The following is a 20,845-nucleotide window of genomic DNA, read 5'->3' on the forward strand; positions in this document are numbered from 1 at the left end:
AAGTTCTATATAAATCTCACTGAATGAGTTCAAATCCTTCGGTATTGTTGTGGGGTTAAGTGAACATATGACCATTCTCCCGACTATAGGAAGTCTAACTAGTATGTGTGTACTTTTTATTTACATTTTATTATTATTGTTTTCCTCTGACAAACTATGTAACAACGTCAGTATTGTAAATGTTGTGTACAAGTGTCACAATAAGACAAAACTGACGTGTACATGTGTTTTTTTGCAAAACACGGTCAATGCAGAGTTCAATAATAAAAAATATATTTTTTATCTTTTCATCTTATTCATTCCAGTTTAAACGTGACATAAAATTTCACTTTTCCCACTGTTTCACGACCAAGTAAACACACACATACACACACACCCAAATTAGCCATAACAATAGAAGCCGTTAGCAGTTTCAATATTGTGATCAATCACTGTTTATTAAAACATTTACCAGACCCACTGCACAGTGTGTTCTCAACCAGCGAATGACTACGTCCACCGCTGCTCCATTTACTCATGCAAACAATGTATTGTACAAGCATAGAAATATAAACAAACAAACCCTCCTCTGCCTGTGGTTATTGTTTCCATGTCACATTCCATACTCAATCAGCTTTCATTACACACACAGACACACACACACACACACACACACACACACACACATATGCATGGGGTCTTCTGGATGGTATATACTTAAAACTTTATACTTTATATCTAAAACCAGTTTGTAAACAGTAGTTGTATCTACATTTTTAAACTAACTGAAAATAAGGCATTGAAGTACATTTGGAGTTGACTAGTAATGATTCCTTTTGAGTGTTTCTGTCGCTGTCTGACTTTATTACAGTTTGAACAGACTTCTCCCTCGTTATAGCTTGCACAATTGTACAATTACTTTTATCGAATTAAGAATTCAAAGCACAATTTAATTCATTTAATTTGGCAGAAACTCACATTTTTAAGTTTAAGTTAAAGTAATAGGAAATAAAAATTTGGTTAGGGTTGCTGACACAAGATTAAAACAGAACAATGCAGAAGAACAATGTAGATCATTTTAATCTCCAACATTTAGCGAGGAAATGTCTAAAATCTCAATATTACAACAGAGGAGTCTGATGATGTTTGACGTATTTAGCGACAACACTGCTGATCGCGAGCCGCGTCGCAAGCCCTGCCACTGTATCTCAGTTCAGTGACTGTGTCAGACGATTTCTCTGGTACAAGAACTACCAAAAAAATAATAAATAATAAATCCAGAGACTAGAGTGTAATCTTTCCAGATACACCAAAGGGGAATGAAGTGAAACATGCAGCTGACAACAAAGAAGCACAGGAAAGAATGTAGATCACACATTTGTGATCGTTGCAAAGTGCTCCTGATACAAATCACTGAAAGTGTGTCATATTACACCAGCTGGAAGCATGTTAAAAGAAAAAGCACCGGGACTGTTTCAGCTGTGGAATAAGAGACAGAAACTGTACGCTGCTACACGCGTATGATATTGTGATGACATGACGCAAAACATACTGTATCTTGGTATTAAACGAATAAATCTCTCCACAGAGAGAAGCTGAAGTTATACAGAGACTCAAGCAGAGTGAAACTCACTCACCATGGATGGGTGGACTTCATGACCTAGACCATATATTACAATCAAAATATTGCAATAAGTACTGTACTGTGGACTTGTTGCCATGGTGATATCTAGTGCTGAACAATGAATAGAAATTTCAATAAAAATGCAATATGGCTAACTGCAATATTTATTCAAGCCAAAATGCATATGAAAATAACATTTTAGGATTATTGTCCTGACCTGCACACACAGTCGTTATAAATATGTTTTTCCAAAACAATGACAACAATTATGTGAAAATGACCGTTCCTTTTAATATCGGAGATCACACCGCAATCCCAATTTCAGTCAAAATAATCACAATCATCGAGCCTTTCATGTAACAAACAATGCAGTAATTATTCCGCTTCACATCATGTATGTCTAATTACCAGGTATAGCAATGGAACTCACTCAAGAGGAGGAAAGTGTATTTCACTTATCAAAAAGTTGTAGCACTTAGCGTAGAAGCTATGGAGTTAGAGCGATCCAAGGCCTGCGGTCTGCGTTCACCGTCAACCGTCAAACAATTTAACAATTAAAAAGCCATATCACTTAGAGCACCACCCACACAACTACAAAGCCCAGCTTAGACACAATATCACTATAGCAACAGAGAGAGTGGTTTAAATATTCAGAGTGTGTGACTCTGTTAGAGACGCCGCCTGTGCAGGAAATACAGCGGGGAGACGCGATGTGACAGACGAAGCCTCGTGAACCCCAGTGGCTGCTGGGAGGTCACACATTTGGAGCCTGATTTGTGAACCTCTTCATACAAATATGACTTATGATGGATACACACTATAATCAATACAGCCAAATGAATTGTGACACTGCATAAAATATGAAATCCAATCATTCCTGGTATAGAGCAGGAACCTCAAATGTAAAAAAAACAACAACAACAACAACAACATTGTGATGGGAAATGGAGAAAATTTACAGAATCACAGCTATATATTGTGTTGGATTATTAAAGGAATACTTCACTGATTTGCGTTTAGTTTTGTGTTACTAGAATAGGGGTAGTATTAGTATAAGATATTTCTCAACTCAAGGGAAACTGAGGTTGGGAAGCACAATTGTATTTGTAATACAAATCGAAATGGATGTTGGGGAAGTATTCCTTTAATACTACTGATGAACAACCATCTGTGCTAGTCAATGGTGAGAGATTAGATGTGGTAGAACAATTTAAATATCTTGGTGTAGTCTTTGATTCCATGAATTTCAAGCAGCATGTTAAGAAAATTGAGCATATAATTAAGTTTAATCTGTCCAATTTTACATATTAGACCTTTTCTCACTACAGAGTCGGCAAAGGTCTATATGCATGCCATGATATTCAGCCACATAAACTACTGTTATAAAACTTGGTCCCATACCTCAGAGAATATTCTGAAGCCATTAAAGTCTCTCATCAAAAGAACACTAAAAATTCTGAAAAAAAGCCTTTCCAGTATCATTATTGGAACATCTTAAGTAAGTATAACATTTTGGATTTTGATAATTATCAGATATTCATGGATGCTTGCCTCATCTTTAGAGTTTTAAATAAACTTGCTCCCCCTCCCTTGATGGATTTTATAAGTAAAAAAAAATAGCAGTCGAGTAAACACCAGAGCATTGACCAGAGGGGACTGCAACGTACAAAGGCGCAGGAATAAATTTGGCCAAATGGTGGGGTCTATCAGAGGCACACATGGAACAGGCTACCAGCCCAAATCAGAAACTGTAACACCTATTCAAAGTTTAAAATTGCAATGAAACAATGGTTGAAAACTAACCCGACATGCACTCACAATTAGATTATTCACTTTTTTTTCTTCTTTCTCTTGGGCCCCAAAGGTTTAATATTAACCTACATGTAACTTGTCTATAGTTTACTTGTAATGTGTAATGTCTTGTGATTGATGTATTATTTTGTATCATGTCCTGTTGAATGTCTACTGTACTAACCTGCCTTAGGACAACGGATGAAAGTGAGCTATTGTGCTAACTCCGGCATACTTACGCTGTTGCTCTATGCTGACATGTTGATGAATATGCATTGTCCCAATTCAAATAAATAAATACATACATTTGCATACCATGCGAGTAGGACCAGAGGCGTGAGCACAGAACTCATCTCTATTACAGAGCTCTGCAGAAAAAGGACAGACAGACGACTGACTTCAAGGTGCTGCACTAACAGGTCTTACATTATGGCCTACAAGAAACAAAAAAAAGATAAACAAGCACGCTGCTTGTGTCACTCTGTTACAGTCTTTTCTTTAAATAAGCTCTAAAGCTCTAAATCCAACGGGCTCAAGCTGTTCAAACGCTCAGCTCCACAATACAACAGAGTTCCGGGCCTTTCCAACAGCCCCTCTTGTTTTCACAGTTTAGCTGACCCTGGAAAACACCCATCTGGCAGCGGCAGTTCCACTCGGTTTGAAGAGGCCATGAGGAGCAACAGCCATCCACTGCGCATGCGCACGCAGGAGTGCGCATACAGTTCATAGAGGCAGACGTAAACATGGGCACGAGGGTGGACACGGCCTTTACGGGCCCCCTGGTGTAACTGCAGAGCTGCGTCACAGTTCCCCGTGTTTTTAACGTCACAAATACTGCAAATTATTACACAACTGAACTTTGTCCCACTCATCCAGTCACCGTCCACACACACACACACACACACACACACACACACACACACACACACACACACACACACACACACACACACACACACACACACACACACACACACACACACACACACACACACACACACACACACACACACAGAGAGAGGTACTGCTTCAGGCAGCGACATCCCTCATTAGCCACCGTCACACACTCAAACACGACCATGTCTTCGTGAGCATGAGCTGTTTATCCTACAGACTGTTTAATGCACTGGGCTTTCTCTCTCACTGTCTCACTGTCAAAGCAGAAAGGTTGACAGACACAGAGAGAGAGAGAGAGAGAGACAGAGAAAGAAGATGGAAGAGGAATGCAGGGAGATTTTCTTTAGCAGGCTTAGGGCCACTGATCTTCCTCGGCAAGCCCTGATCTCCTAAAAACCAGCTTACATCGTCCTTAACGCCACCTGCCAAAGAAGAGCCCATGGTGGTCTGCAAGTGCAGTCGCCCCTTCCTCGTCCTGTTCTTATTTGGACTCCCTTTGCAAACAGTACACACTGATCTTTCCAAGCATGGGAAGGAACCATTATTCAGGCTCCATGCATTGTTTTCCTGAATGCAGGCAGGTAGACAGGCACTTGTTCCCAGACTAACCTGGTCGTAGCCATGTAGAGAGCCGCTCCGCAGCGATCAACCTTTTTCCAACAGCTTCATTCAGCAGCGGGAGTCGGGGACGAGGCATGGGAGGAAGGAGAGGGAGCGGAGCGAAGAGGAGAGAAGAGTGAAAGATGAAGGATAAAGGGGGAGGAGGACAGACGAGTTCCGGAGCATGCCAGAAGGTGGGGAGGAAAAAGGAGGAGGAAGTGGACGCAGCAGCACGAGGGATAAAAAAAAAACAAAAAAACAAAAAACTTATTTTCCTGACAGACAGAGAGAAACCACAGGAGCACAGATGCTGGAGATTCTCTTTCTATTATTTACTCTCTTCCCTTTGTGTCTAATTGAGTCTGCTGTAGCTCCGGTTCTATCTTGGCATCCCGGACTTTTCCATTCCCCCCTTTCTTCCCTCCATTCTCCAAGCCGCTAGATCATCTGCCTGATTGCTGCATCCGCTAGTATCCGAGTGGGGCTCTTCTCTCGCGATTTCTGCTCCTCGTTCACATAATCTCAAAGCTGCAGACTGACAAGAGGAGAGAGAGAGGGACTGAAGGAGTGTGCAAGTCAACAGAGAGAGAGAGAGAGAGGGAGGGAGGGAGGGATTGAGAGACAGAACAAATGAGAGCGAGGAAAGAGATGGCTTTCACTTTGCATTCCACCTCTACTTGGTGCTGGTGCACTGAGCCTGCAGCTTCCTCAATTATTCATGGGCTTCATGAATGGAGGGGCTGACATCACCCACATTCAGGTCACTTTACATTCAAAGCTTCAGATAAATCAAACAATAAGAGAGTATTTATGTATGCATATGTATATATATATACAGTATATATCTATATATACATGTATATATCTATATATATATATATATATCTATATCTATATATCTATATGTATATAGATATATATATATATATATCATGAACAAAACACACAAACAATATTTTGTGACTCAACACAGACAAATACATGCACAATACTGTCCACTGTGGATCTTTACTATTTATTATTTAACTTCAAAAACTGTTTTAACTATTTGAAATGCAAACTTTGATCCCTCTTCATTCGTGCTGCAGTGTAAAGTACTAAAGGAATGAACTATTAAGTGATGAACTATTACTTAATATACATGATGGCGCACATATGCAAACGGAGACTTAAACTTCAATTGAACCTAAGTTCCATTTTCAGCACTATTACAAGACTCTACACAGAATGTAGACTTTTATTTGCCCAAGTTTAAACTAAATCATCCAAACCATGATGCCATCAATGGCACTTACGATTATAACATGAGTAGATAATTAGAAGTAGATGTTAATTCTGATAGGCCTGTTTTTAAGTGATAGACGCAGAGACTCAGCTCGGGTATAAAATATAGAATCAATATCGGCTAAATTTAGATGCCTGAATCACAGACACTCATCAGGTTTCCGTCTAAATAAAGGAGCAATTTCAATCTCAAAATGTGTCAGTCTGGGCCGTCTATGCGCTCTTTGGTCTGCCTCTGGCCTGCTTTTGCCTTGTTACCCAGGTTGCTCCTCCCACTTTGTCTTCAGCTGCGGGAAGTCGATTTAAACCTGGTATTAGCAGGATGTCTCTCTCTCTCTCTCTCTCTCTCTCTCTCTCTCTCTCTCTGTCTGTTCCCTCTGGTTCCCTCCTGGAAGTCTGACGCCTTTGAGAACCTCAATATGACTCCAGACTGTTTTGCCTGTGACTTTGCACATACATTTTGACTTAGGGCTGAGCGATTTCCTATAAATATCTGATGGCAAAATGATTCGCAGTTTGAGCGGGAATGGTGATGTTAATTCGAGTAACATATTTAAAATGATTACTGTGTGATATTTGCGCATATATGTGAGAAACACAGATGCTGTCTTCAGTGTACAGGTTAGGACAATATTTAATGTAAAATGGTAACTTGAGACACATTTTGGTTTTCTAAGAAATATTGTATATTCTAATATTATTATAATATTGTGCCTCCTCCAATTTGAAAATCTGCAGTGGGCCATATTGCGATTTTGAACACATTTCAATTCTCTGTTCAGCCCTAATTTTGACTTAATTGTGTTGAGTTTCCTTCTTTACTTTGTTAACCTGATTGCTGTGTGGTCATCCCTCCTTTGATTCGTTATGCTCTAAACATGTCCACAAAAACTGACAAACCCCCGAACAAATAAACAATAACAAATAAAAGCTGAATTCCTCCAATGCCAAGAGTCATGTATTTATTTGAGGAAGGGTAATGTTTCACTATCGCTTAACAATCGCTCTGTTGTTGTACGCAGAAAGTAGCAAATCAAAATGATTCAAATATGACCAATGATATCAAACACAGGTAATATGAAATAAATGCCATTATGAGAAATAAAGCCCTGCTACTGTCGCAGCTGAGCTACATGAAAGTCTCGCCCAACAGGCAGTGGTTGTGGGAAACCCTGTAATGGAGCTGGACTAAATGATTGGGATGAGGTGAACGGGGTGATTGCAGATCAAAGATCAGTTAAAAAAAAAGGCCTGGATCGGCTCCAATCCAATATTTCAGACCAGGATGAACTTGCAACAGCAGGTACAGCCAATATGACCTAACTGTTAAAATGCTTCAATGTAAAACAAATACATCTCATCGTCTAGCGCTTTATCCTCCACATAGGGTTACATATTTAGCATCCAATAGACCTAATCCCACGGGGTGAACAGGCAAGGTCACAGCTAGCACACTAATTATTTAAATAAAAAATAAACGCTATCACTGTCTGCCTTACTATCCAATAATACGCTGTTAAGGATTTCCACTAATCACTGCTTTTTCTCAGAAATGTAAATTCCAAGGTAAGGCATTCAAACACACACAGAGACTACTACAGTCAGTGATCTCCCTTGTGTCTCTCTGTGCCCCTCAGCAGCGCTCAAAGCCCTGACCCTGGGGCTGCAGCAGTGCTGGCTGCCTCTGTGGGAGCGCTGTGTGGAGCCATGGACCAATGTGTGCCCAGTTAAGCCTGCTCAGCCTCGCACAACTACTGACCTACTTATGCAACCTCTGTTCTCCTTGTTGCCCCCCCCCCCTCCAGGGGACATGAAGATAGTCAAGTCGACCGCACACTAACAGATGTGGCGAGCAATGGACTCGCATCATTACAGCAGGTCGCGGCTGAATCACTCGTCGTCGACCGCTGACAATCACAGATTTGACAGTTTCCACCTGAATTCTCCTCGTAACATTTTTTAGCCGAGCACAGGCCGGAATTGTCGGAAGACGGACGCCCAACGAAATTTCGCCATCCATCTGAAATCCAAGTGTGCTGTTTACCGAGTTGCCATGGCCACGCCAGCGTGGCGACGCCCGGCTGTGTCCCGGCCGTGCAGTTGCCACGGTGACATGTCAAACCATTCATGTGCACCACCACTTGAAATGTTCACAAGTCGAGGGGGAGAGAGAGAATGTGTGTGTGTATCTTTGTATCAGAGGGTGATGCTTTAACACACACACGAATAGTTATCTACAAAGCCCTGGGGTTTAAGTGCACTCTGCTTTGAACATGTTTGGGACTGACACGAGAAATCTGTGGGGCCCTGGCATTGGATATCTCCATTTCACTAACAGCAAGGAATAAAAGTTTCAGAGCTCAGAACACAACAAGTTCAATTTATATATAGAGTGAAATCACTGTAGTGCATGTTGTTACTTTTTATGTACCTATTTAAATCCAGCCCCCATGAGCATAATTTAAGTATTTAGTCCCAGGCCCAATTAAATTGCTTAATAACCCTGACTACGTGGCAACCTAACATAGACGGGCCTGTACCAAAGTCTTGGGTCGCCACTGGAGCCATGACTGCAAACCTCTGGGTACAAGAAACCTGTTTTAAAAGCAGCTATAATTTAAGTCCATGATTTGAATTCTAGAGGTAATTCAGAGGTAAATTAAGGCCTTGGTGGAGATGTAAGAGAGAGAGAGAGAGAGAGGGTGAGAGGCAGTAGGGGACAGGAAACTGGCAACCGGATTAAGCCCCTGTGGGACACTTTGTCCCTGTGGGACGGGACACAGCCACTGCCATCTGCAGGGGATATACAGGCGGAAGGAAGCAGGCTGGGTGATACAAAGCAGTGAGAGGGGACAGAGAGTGAGCATGCATATGCAGCAGTGTGGGGGGAGAGAAGCCAGGTGGAGAGTCGAGGTATGAGGGTGAATATTTTTAAACAACTGCAGTTTTGGAGACAACATATTTCAGTAAAACAAACATGGTTGAATGCTTTGATAAAACCACTTGACCTGTGTACAAAATGGCTCAAAAAGCGTCTTAATATACAACTCTTTGTCCAAACTTAACTATTTGACATAGTTTTTCTGATGTAGAGAAAATAACATTTCTGTAAACTTTTCCTGCAGAAAAATGCTTTAAATACTGTTTTTACTTTTCCTCTAAGGCAGGGGTTTCAAACTCATTTTAGTTCAGCGGCCACATGCAGCACAATTTGATCTCCAGTGGGCCGGACCAGTCAAATAACAGCATAATAACCTATGGACAACAAGCACTTAAAATGTTTTCCTTTATTTTACATTGAATATAAGGAACTTTTTTACAAAACATATTATGAACAATCTGAAATTTCCTGAGAAAAACAAGTGCAATTTTAACAATAGTATGCCTAAGTTAACAATTTACAGGTATCTGTACCTGAAGCCTGTAATAGTTTGACAAACTCATCCTGGGGGGCCGGACTGAACCCAGGGGTGGGCCAGTTCTGGCCTACGAGCCGTATGTTTGACACCTCTGCTTTACGGCTTGTGTCTAATTACTTAATTGACCATGATAGTAGCTGTAGTGGTTTAACCCTGGGACCTGTATCGCACACTCCAAAAACTTCAGTATGGACGCATATTGCATTCAATACCATTCTAAATGAATTAGATAAATATTTCATATAAAATAAAACTGTGTTTCTGAATGGTTCCATCAACATGATGAGTGGCTCTGATGGGAACTTGATATTCACAACACGACAAAGGTTTCTGCTCTAATGAGTGCAGTGTTGACTGAATGAATCTGATTTTACTGCCCTATGAATAGAAGCTTCGCCATTTCGTTTGTGTTGTTTTTAATTAAATACAATCATGCTAAAGTTAAAATTATCTATCAAATCTATAAAATATCTATCAGCCAGGTACATGGCAGCAACTTAATGGACTGAGTTAGACTTGTTCAAGTGAACTGCGCATTAGAAAGAGGAAGAAAGATGAATTATGTTACTTTGAGTTATGGGCAAAATAACAAAATCACAATACGAGGGCAATTTTCAAATCGCAATTTTTCTTAAGATTAAAATGTGAGTCAATTTACCATTTGACATTAAATACTGTCCTGCCATATACACATCATATTCTACAGACTGAAGAAAACACCTTTGTTTCTTACAGATCTGCACAAATATCACCCAGTAATCATTTTTAATAAACAGGTTATGCAAATAAAAATTAGAATAATGACGTAAAAAAGCGACCATTCCCTCTCATATCGCAATCACAATTTCAGTCAAAAATAATTGCAAATCAGATATTTATTCAGAATCGTTCAGTGTGAGGATTTTGGAAACTGCTGATCTACAGGGATTTCCACACACACAACCATGTCAACGGTTGACAGAAAACAGTCGAGTAAAAATATCCAGTGAGCAGCAGTTCTCTTGGTGAAAATGAATCATTGCTTCCAGAGGTCAGAGAATGGCCAAACTGGTCCAAGATGATAGCAAGGCAACAGTAAGTTAAAACAGTAACTTTAATTAACACTTCAAACTCAGTAGATGGGCTAAGACCATGACAGGTGACACTCCTGGCACTTTATATGGCGTCTTATGTATTAAGTATAATAAATAACAATATGTTGTACAATAACTACCACTGTGACAGACCGGCAGAGGAAAAAATAGCACACAAAACCTTATTTCACTGGTGTATAAGAGCTTTAGTGATTCATGACAGCGAGCGGTTCTGATTCTGTTTTAAAAAGCCGAGTGGAAAATGGCCTTATTGTTTGGACAGGATTCATTTGAGAAAAGCGCATATGGTAATGCTAATGACAAGTCTTTTCATCAGGCATCCATCAGGAGGAGGAAACCTGAATGCACCTTTCAGTCCATTAATCACACGGTTGAGAGAAACCAGCGTCCACAAATTGTTATTTTCCTGATTATGTCACAGCAGGTTAACCCTGGTTAACATGAACAACTAACATCAACAGTTACATCCACACACGTCCAAAAAAAGATAAGGGGAAAAACAAAAGCCTGGGTGACACTGGCAAAGAAGTGCAGAAGGGAACAAGAGAAGTAGAAGAGAATCAGGGATGACAAATGGGGACAGGAGAACAGAAAGAGCACACAAGAGAGAGTTAATAAGCTGTGGCCAGGAGGAAAACAATTCTGCGGTTTCTCTTCACTGCAGCCCCTGCTGTGAACTTGGAGGTCCACTGTGGCCCAGTCTGATGATGCAGTGCTTTATCTGCAGAGCTGCAGTTGGTTCCAAGGATCCCAGTCCACAACAAACAGACTTCCCACTCTAGACATTTCACAAATAAGTTTTCCGACTCACTAGGAATTGTTTTACAGAGCAGGATTAGTCGTCATCTCTTCTGACTACCATAGTATACGTTGAGGAAATGACCAGCTCTTCAACCGCAGCAAACGCCAACGGTATTTTCTCATTTCCTTCTGTGATTCTTTGCTCGCAGAAATGAATCGTCTTGTTGCCGAGGCTCAGGAGCTGCAATTTTCAAGTCAGTCTAAAATAGCCCAGGGAGACATTAGGAGCAACACTGGATAATACATGCCTGCGTGTGAGTGTGATGTGCATGTATCTGCAGCATGGTCCCTGAGCGGATGGGGAATGTTTCCAAATGTATCGGGTGTGTTGTTCCTTTGCTATGACAGCATGTGCACACTGTGGTCGTGACTGAGCTGAAAGCTGCAGTCTTGGAGGGGCGTAGAGAAGACATCACGCATGGGAGACTTGTTCTCCTCCTTAGCTGCACTGCTGTCTGACCATGACATGAAGCAGGGACAAGATCAGTTGCATCAATAAAGATAAAGGGTGCTAAACAACTGACCAACAACTAGTAAGATACACATGTATGCGAGCCAGCGCTCACACGTCGCTCCAACTCTCCGTGTCCACGGCGCAACGTGCAGAGCGTAAGCTCCAGCTCTGGCCTCTTGTCAGTGATTTGCTGTTGCTACAGCTGCTGTTGTCGGCTGCGTGTGCACATCTGTGTCTACGTGTGTGTTTCTATCTGTGTGCGTGCAGATTTAAGTCGCACCAAATGTCATATCAAGAGCAAACATCCCCACACTGGGACCACAGCCAAATCCTGAGCAATCACACTCTCTCTCTCTCTCTCTCTCTCTCTCTCTCTGCCGGTCTCACACACAAACACACATCAGCATACATGTATGCACACACAATCGCTTTCTCTCTTCTCCTTAGGTCTGACGCGTCTTCTCACAAGTAAATAATGCTGCAAAAACATCCTTCTTTATATATTACAGATATGTTTATGTAACAAACAACTAAAACAACAACAACAACATAACGCAATTACCATGCTCATCATCTTGAGCCATCCCATCTGTCATCAGACATCTAATGCAGATACATCTGCTGCCGTTACCAATGCACAACAATCGTACTAATTGAGCAGCTGATTGATGGAATGACCTCAAGGCCTCAGCATTGTGCAGACGCAGCAGAACGTTCCGGAGAGATCGGCGTAATAGAGACGAATAACGAGTGAGAGATTTCTGCCGCGTCCTGTCATTGATTCGTCTACAAAAAAAAAAAGAAAAAAGCGATAAATCGTCACCATCATTTGTTCTTTGATTGATTTTTTTGTGACCTTCAACACTGACTGAAACGCAGCCGAACAGCAAACCTGGCCTTCAGACCATTGACAGGGTTCAGCACTTCCTGGATGGATGGATGGATATCCATATCAAAAGACACTGCATTTACACAGTTAAGATAAAATATGTGACATTCTTCACAGTTGCAAAAAATCTCAATACCAGTATTTGCCAAAATGAATGTAATATGGATATTTTGACCCTATCATCCAGCTGTAATGGATAGATATAGATGGATGGATGCATGGGTGTACAGGTGGATACTATTTGATTAGGCCTGGATAGAAAATATATTAAATTAAATTAGGGCTGGGTGACAAAAAAAAAAAATTACACACACACAAACCAACACTCTGGAATAGATGTAATGGGATTAAGCAACACCACGTAGAATATCATCAAAATACGTATTCTACCCAGAGAGGGAACCAGACAGAGTTAAACTGTAAAGTTTAAACTCCGGGTCACATAACAGCTACATAACAGCTGTCCTAGAATGCAGCCTTTAAGCAGTTTGTGTTGTTTCAATTGGCAATTTTGACTGCGCTTACTAACAGTTGTGACACAACACAACACAACAGAGAAGCATACAAACTAAACAAACTAGTTATCAGGGAGAGAGAGAGAGAGAGAGGTGACCTCCATGCACAGGTGAATACAGGACGCTAACAGATGGCTGCTCTGTGTAAAGTCACCTGTGTCTGTCAGGGTGCTGCAAAGAGATTAAGTGAAGACAGACATGTGTTTAAAGGTGCAATCTCCTGTGCTATACAATGATAAAAAGGCTCTGGATGTTTGAAAACACACTAGAGCCGAAACCATTGTAAGTTTTTAATCGATTGATAAATTAATAAATATTAATATGATAAAAACAACATTTCTGATCCTTTTCGCTTCTTAAATGTGAATATATTCTTTATTTCTTTGCTCCATACAACACATAAATCATCATTGCCAGGTCTGACAAACACTGATCAACATTTTTTAACGTTTTCTGATTTTATGGACCAAACTCGATCAATCGAGAAAATAATTGAAAGATGAATCGATTATGAAAATTATAGAAAAAAATAGTTGCAGCTCTAAAACACACACAAACACAAGTTTTGTGCAGAATTTGCACAATTCACTGCTCTGCTATGTCTGCTCACAGACATAATTCATTCCCTACCTTAACTATGACAACTAAATGCTTAACCCTTAACCCCCAATTCTAACACTAATATAAACCAAAGTGTATGGTTTATACACATTTGGTATACACAAACTCTGAAGGCCTCAAAGCACAAAATTCAAAGCAGTTCACAGCGTAAATTAAGTGAGTTAAGAGGAAAGAAAATTAGAAGAGAGATGAGGAGAGTAATGAAAATGACAGGACGTGGTTAAATATAGAGAGAATGCAAAAGAGACACGGGAACATTAGGGAAAAGAGGTCCTTATGACAGTGAGGGACAAGTAAGTGATGCACGTTGCAGAAACTGCTCCCCCTCCAGTTTTTTTTCTCATCCTGCAGTGCTCTGTAATTCGCCTCTAAAAATATCAGGCAAGTGGAGGAGGAGGAGGAGCACAAACAAACAAGGGGAGGTGAGGATAGAAGGAGGGACGACGGAAAAGTGCACAGAGAGCGCACACCGTAGCACAACAGGTTAGGGGAGGAAGCCACCTGGCTGGATGTGGACGCGTTTGTCCATATGGGACAACAAGTGAACAGGAAAAAGACGCGTGGAAGAGAAGGGGGATGAGAGCAGGGGAGAGACAGAGAGGCGGCATCTGCCTGGTCTTTTCCAGGCAGCCACGTGAGCGCTTCTCCTCAGCTGCTCCGCTCACACTGAGCACCCTAGAGGGGTCGGCACAGTCGCAGGGAAAAAATAAAAAACACTGCACTGCATGTTCACACGCTGGTCACGGCTTAGCGGTGTCCTGATCTAGCCTGCGTCAGATGAAGGAAGGTTTTCTGTGGATTTATGTAACTCCACAGGAAACGCACAGGTGAACATAAACACACACATATGATGTGCTGTCCGTAACAAGCGCTGACATTTGAATATGTCAGTGCAGCAGAGGATCAGAAGACAGTGACAGACATCCAGACCTGACTGGGTCGTGCTGTTCTATACACGACAGCTGTAAAGACACAGAAAATAAACATACATAAGCAGACAAACACACACACACACACAGTCTCTGCACTGTGTTCAGCCTTACCAGGCGAGCTTGAAGCCTTTCATTAGTACAGTGAGGAGTGTGTGATGTCCATAGCATGTTGAGGGTACAGGGCTGCCCGTTGACACCGCAGCATGCTGACTGACAGCTTACCAAACCTCCCATGCACAGAGCAGGAGGGGATGCCCTGAGGGGAGAAGGGAGGAGTAGATGGTGTAGAAACGGACGGATGGACGGACGGTCGGGGACCAAAGTCCGAAAAGAGGATCGCCAGCGTTACCCCACCTTTCTGCTACATCCTTTCGGTGGTAATAAGGTGCCGCAGTGCTGAGCACTTGTGCCAGAAATTCGCGCCTGCCAGGGATTCTTCAGTTTTCCCAAAAGAGAAGGAGACAACCTGCACTGCTATGGTCACAGCGCAAACTGCAGCAGGTAGCAGCAGCAGCAGCAGCAGCAGTAGCAGCAGCAGCAGCAGCAGGAGAAGGACTAGAAATTACAAATGACAGTATGGCTGCTAACAGATCCTTTCAAACTCTCCGTCTTTTCCATCAAGCTCTGTTAAACACCGTCCTCCCTGAAAGCGTCTGTGTGCTCGCTCAAACTCACTCTCTCTCTCACTCTCCCTCAGTTCACTGCTGCAGATGAAAGCTGCACTTGCTGTGCGCACAGTGAGCAGGCGCAGGATTTCTACCCTCCTTTCCCCTCCTCCCTCACTACCCTCCTCCCTACCTCCTGTTCTCTCCGTCCTCTTCCCTAGATGGCTCTCTTCTCCATTTCTCTCCATGATAAGCCCCGCTGTCCCTGAGTGGAGGCCTTGAACAAGATGCTAGCCTCTGGCCATTCTCTTTGTGACGACCCCCACCCCCACCTCTAACAACGATGCTATGTATGAGAAGGGTATTAAGTGTATGTGTGTGTGGGGGGGGGCTGCTTTAATTCTTCCTTTTCCTATTGGATTCCAGATTTGATCAGTGTCAGCAGCTCGCCCCGTTAATCTCTTAATGAACTGAGTGTACCGGGGGTTCTCCCTCCCTGTTTATGCCCCGCTGTGTGCTGTGGATGTGTTTTGCATGCGCGATGAATTCAGAGGACATCATATTGTTAGCTTAGCTGACAAACAGGTGTTTTTGAACGCAACACGCCGTGTTTGAATTTAACCGGGAACTTTTGTTTAATTGACCAGCACAGCCCGCGTCTCCAGCTTTAATAACCGCAGCGACACTCTGTATCTCAGAGGATTTTCCTGCCTACAGCACAAGAACAGTAGTGTAGAATAAAATCATTGCAAAAAAATATCATCAGTTCAGTCAACAAAGTCCAGGGGATTTTGTTTACTTTTACCACTGTTATCATGGTAGAAGACTAAAAACTGCTATAAACCTGCTAAGCTCTGAAATGGCAGTCTCATGTTGGTGATGAGCAATAACTATGCTAAGGGTGCGTTCACACCAGCCTGGTTTAGTGCTGTTAAATCAAACCTTTTAGTACCGTTAATTTGGATTGGTGTGAATGTGGTCCGCTTGCAAGTGAACTCTGGAGTGGTTCATACGTGGTGTGAACTCTATTTGCACCCACACTTGAGGCATAGTATTAGCAGCTACAGCCTCAGTCTTCTTATTCACATCCGCAAGTGAGGAGAAAGGAGAACCGGGAGAAGAGCCTGGCAGATCCCAACTCTTCCTCCTCCACAGACAAACTAGCACATCTAGCACACCTTAGACAGCGTTTACCATCATATATCCTCTGAATCTGCCAGTCTTCAGGGCTCTGCTCATCACCAGAGCAGCAGGGCATTGACCTATACAGTCTACATATCTGACCAACAGTTGAGCGGTATGTCTGATCACATGACTTTGGATCACAATTTATAGTGCGTTATTATCAACAAAACAGGTACGAACACATCCTAAGAAATCCATTTACTCTTCATTTAATTGCGACTTCACACATCAAAGCACAAGACTTTTAATAAGACTGTTACTCCAACACAGCATGAACTTATCTCAACTAGACTTGTAATGTGTTCACTTTTATGCCACTCCAGTCCACGGACAACCATAGAGGTGGTCGCTTAATCTCTTTCCTTGACCATGCCCGGGCCACAAAGGTCAGAGAGCAACTGAACATGCACTTTAATAGCAGCCGTCTTCAAAACAGTGACCAACATGACCACAGCCAGTGAGTCAGGGTGCAGCACATTCCTCCCATTTAATCTTCTCTGAGCACTGCAAGCAAATTACACTTCATTATGGGCAGCTCATACTACAGCTACAGCAATTGGGAGAAGCAAGAGTCTGTTTGGCATTACATAAATTATTCTTTTTGTTTTGTTGCTGCTTGATTTTATTAGGGTTTTAATGGCAATATGCAGTAAAACACAGTAAATATGCTGTGTTGTTATTATAGTTATTGAGCTTGGACTGCTGAGTCAGTGAGCTTCATTCACTGGCCCTGCTTTATCAGATGCAGATGGTGCCAGGAGAAATCGAGTGAATGCATGAGTGACTGATGGAGATGACAAGCAACCCGTAAACATAATGGAGAGGAGATGGTGCAGTTGGACCGAGAGAATATTGGCTTGTTTCACCGAAATCAGTCTGTACATCAGATCATTTCTCAAAGTATAATCAGAATAAAGAACACTTGCCACACTTGCCACATAACATAGGCCAACTTTGTTATAATTTCTTATCCAGCATCACATACCGGTAAATACACCCTACATTATGTCATCCAAAGTCTGTCTGTCTATCTCTTCTTTGTTTGTGTGTGTGTCTGTAAGCACATGTGTGTATGTGTACTTTAGGTACTGAACAAAGCTCTATAGAACGATCTATAACTGGCAATTAAGAGCCGGCAGCTCTTAAAGAATTGCTTAAAAGAACCTCAGATCATAATTGGCTTACTTTTATTATGATAAACTCTCACAGGGATGAGGATCAGTGAGTGGATTGTTCGTCTCTGCCTCTTGGGACAAAAACAAAAAAGCTGACAGGAGGGCACACACACACACACTCACTCTCTATTATTAGACAGCATTACCAATGTCCATGGGCGACAGCAAATGCACTAAGACATAGAGAGAGAGAGAGAGAGAGAGAGGGAAGAGGAGAGAGGAAAAGAAGCAAATATATGAAAGCACTATAATCTCCTCTCTGGGTGAAACAGTGAGTGCTGCAGCCTGAGCTTCAGTCAAGCAAGACAACAGTAAGTCATCATACAGAGAGTCCATCTGGTGTCCACTAAGGAGTAATACAGATTTCATGGGGGGAAAAAGAGAATACCTTATAAATTGCCTTATAGGGGAACATGCAGAAAGGCCATTGACACAAAGCAGTCAAACTAACCAACTAATTACTTGATATTATATATTATTTTATATAATGGACATTTTAAATCCGCCAGTAAGGCTGTAATGCAATAGGAATTTTTTTTTTCTGCATTGGAAAATTGTTTTATGGGTACATCTATCACCTTAATAATTGAAAAATACAAATGAAAGAGTCAATCAAAAAAAAGAATATGCTTACACATCATCATCAAATTTTAACTCATCTATTAATGGATTTTCTTTCGCTCATCTAATTTTCTGTGTGTGTCTGATGGAGTATGTCCATTAGCAGAGTGGTGCTGAATGGACAGCTCCTACAGAGAAGAGCCAGACAGTCAGTGAGATGTTTCCTCTCACTGGTGCCACCTGCTGATCAGACCATGGTCCTGACTGCTGCAATGATGGAATAACAGAATAAGGTGGCACAGACCATCACATATGATTTACTTGGGATTTACAGTCTGTTTTCCAGAAAACCTGCTGAGAGAAATGCAAATCTCTGAGTTTCCTGAAGTTCTAAAAGTGATATTTTAGGTATGAGATGTTCATGCTACATTATAGAATTAATTTAGTCAATAAACCAGCAGTTGTGACGCTCTTTCAGGATTTATTGAACCTTAAACTAAATGTTTTTATGTGTGTCTGAGAATAGCACCGGCAGATAATCTGAATTAATCCCTCTACACTGCTTTGTGTGATTGGATCCCATTCTGCTTGGCCGGCATTCCCGACTCTCTGTAACACTGTGTGGATTAAGCCCCATAGATTGATCTCCGCCCTCTGATCAGAGAGGGAAATGGGCGATCACGTGACTCACTGGCCATTTGTTTATTGATGACCTGACCACTGTTGGATAATCCATGCTCTCAAGGCCACAGTGGGGAGAACGCAGCAATGCAAACACATATACAGCACATTAGAGTACACACACACACACACACATGAATCAGTACAAATTGATAAGCCTGGAAAACGTGGAACATCTGAAATGGAAGCTTTGGGAAACAGATGCAAACACTCGACAGCAGCTCAGTGGGAGGCCTGGCTAAATTTAAAATTATGCAGAAAACACACGGGTGCAGGCGTCCCACCGCGTGGAACAGCTGACACTGACTACATTAAAGCAGTGTGGGGAAGGTCTGATGAAGGCAGGGATGATGAATGACATTATGTTTGACAAGCAACTCTGCAGAGGAAAAATATCACCTTCAATTTTGGGTTCAGCCCAAAAAGTGAAATATCACTAGCGCCCACCCATGTGTCACGAATGACGTCAAGCGTGTGCTGACATTAGACCAAAAAAAAAAAAGCCAATTTCCTGTGGCAGCTTCAGGACTCGGACCGAAAGCAGAGCAAGACGCAGGAAAAGAGGGGAGGACAGAAATGGAGTTTGAGATTATCTCTATTATCTATTAACGTAAACAATAGGTTGAACCCTGTGTGAAAACAGATGTCAGACGAATGGAAGTCTAATGCAAATACTGTCTGATGTGCTGTCACTGAGGGGAATGTTTACTAGTGACATTTAAACACTTTTTACTTTTTATCTTTTGCGTGCAAGAGATAATAGATTTGTCTTTGCTCACATGTGCACAGAAAATGCTATTAGTACAAACAATATTAGAATAAGCCCATCTGTAAACCTTTATTTTACGTTACATGTCATTTAGCAGACACTTTTATCCAAAGCGATTTACAAGGGAATTGAGTACAACCTGCGAGGAGTGGAGTTGAACTTGTGACCGCGATGTCTCTGCACATAGGGTAACGGTCTTAACCACTGAGCCGTGGGAATAATACACAGCTCCTTATATGGACATGTGTCACATTATCAGGCTATAAAAATGTGTTTTTTAATGTGATGTTGAGTCAAAGTTATGATTTAGGTTATATCAAATTTTTAGTAGTGTTATAAAGTAGCAATAATTGTGAAGAAGTCACAAAACAGACCGATTTTCTTTTCTATTTTTTGTTAAAACAAAAAATTTGAACTTTGACATATTTGCAAATTTCTTCAGATTGCCTGAAAAAAAAGGATATAAGACCCTCTATATTCTTATAGTCTTTGTATATACTCTACGTTTTAACATAGTAATGGAAAAAAAGCAGTTAAAATGCTCTATTTTCTAAGGGTTAAAAGAGTTATAACATTTTGCCTCAATGGTGATTTAGATTATTCTGTGGCTTTGTGACTTGTGCAAAGGCTTGAAAGTCTTTCTTTTGGCTGTTCAGAGCAGTGAAATGATATGACAATGGGTGAATTTATGAAATACAAAGATGGAAATATTGACAGACCTCTCCCATGTAAAAAAAAAAAAAAACTTAAGTCACTCTGGACTGTTGCCACAGTGACAACCCCGCCATCACTGAAGCTGACAGCGGCTCAGCATGCTGCTTCAGGGCCACATGTGGAGGGGCCACACCTTACATGCTGTTTTCAGTCTCTCTCTCTCTCTCACTCACTCTCTCTCTCACACACACACACACAGATATTACATCTGCTTACCAGTGGTTGCTAGGCCACTATCACGCACACAGCCTTCAA

General features: G+C 41.6%; 1 protein-coding gene across 5 annotated transcripts in view; it reads right to left on the reverse strand.

Moving 5' to 3' along the window:
• gramd1bb (GRAM domain containing 1Bb) overlaps positions 1 to 20,845 on the reverse strand; it is a 64,554-nt gene that overhangs the window by 25,181 nt on the left and 18,528 nt on the right. For 2 of the 5 annotated variants that reach the window (XM_044031769.1, XM_044031767.1), the window contains exon 1: positions 15,012 to 15,659. The exons of 2 other annotated variants lie outside the window; for them this stretch is intronic. In XM_044031769.1, coding sequence (XP_043887704.1) covers positions 15,012 to 15,034 — 23 coding nt within the window. In that variant the 5' untranslated portion in view covers positions 15,035 to 15,659. Of the gene's footprint in view, positions 1 to 4,900; positions 5,131 to 15,011; positions 15,660 to 20,845 lie in introns of those variants that run through there. One more of the 5 variants, XM_044031768.1, reaches the window with a different exon arrangement.

Source organism: Solea senegalensis, linkage group LG8, assembly GCF_019176455.1.
Source record: "Solea senegalensis isolate Sse05_10M linkage group LG8, IFAPA_SoseM_1, whole genome shotgun sequence".
Taxonomy (NCBI): domain Eukaryota; kingdom Metazoa; phylum Chordata; class Actinopteri; order Pleuronectiformes; family Soleidae; genus Solea; species Solea senegalensis.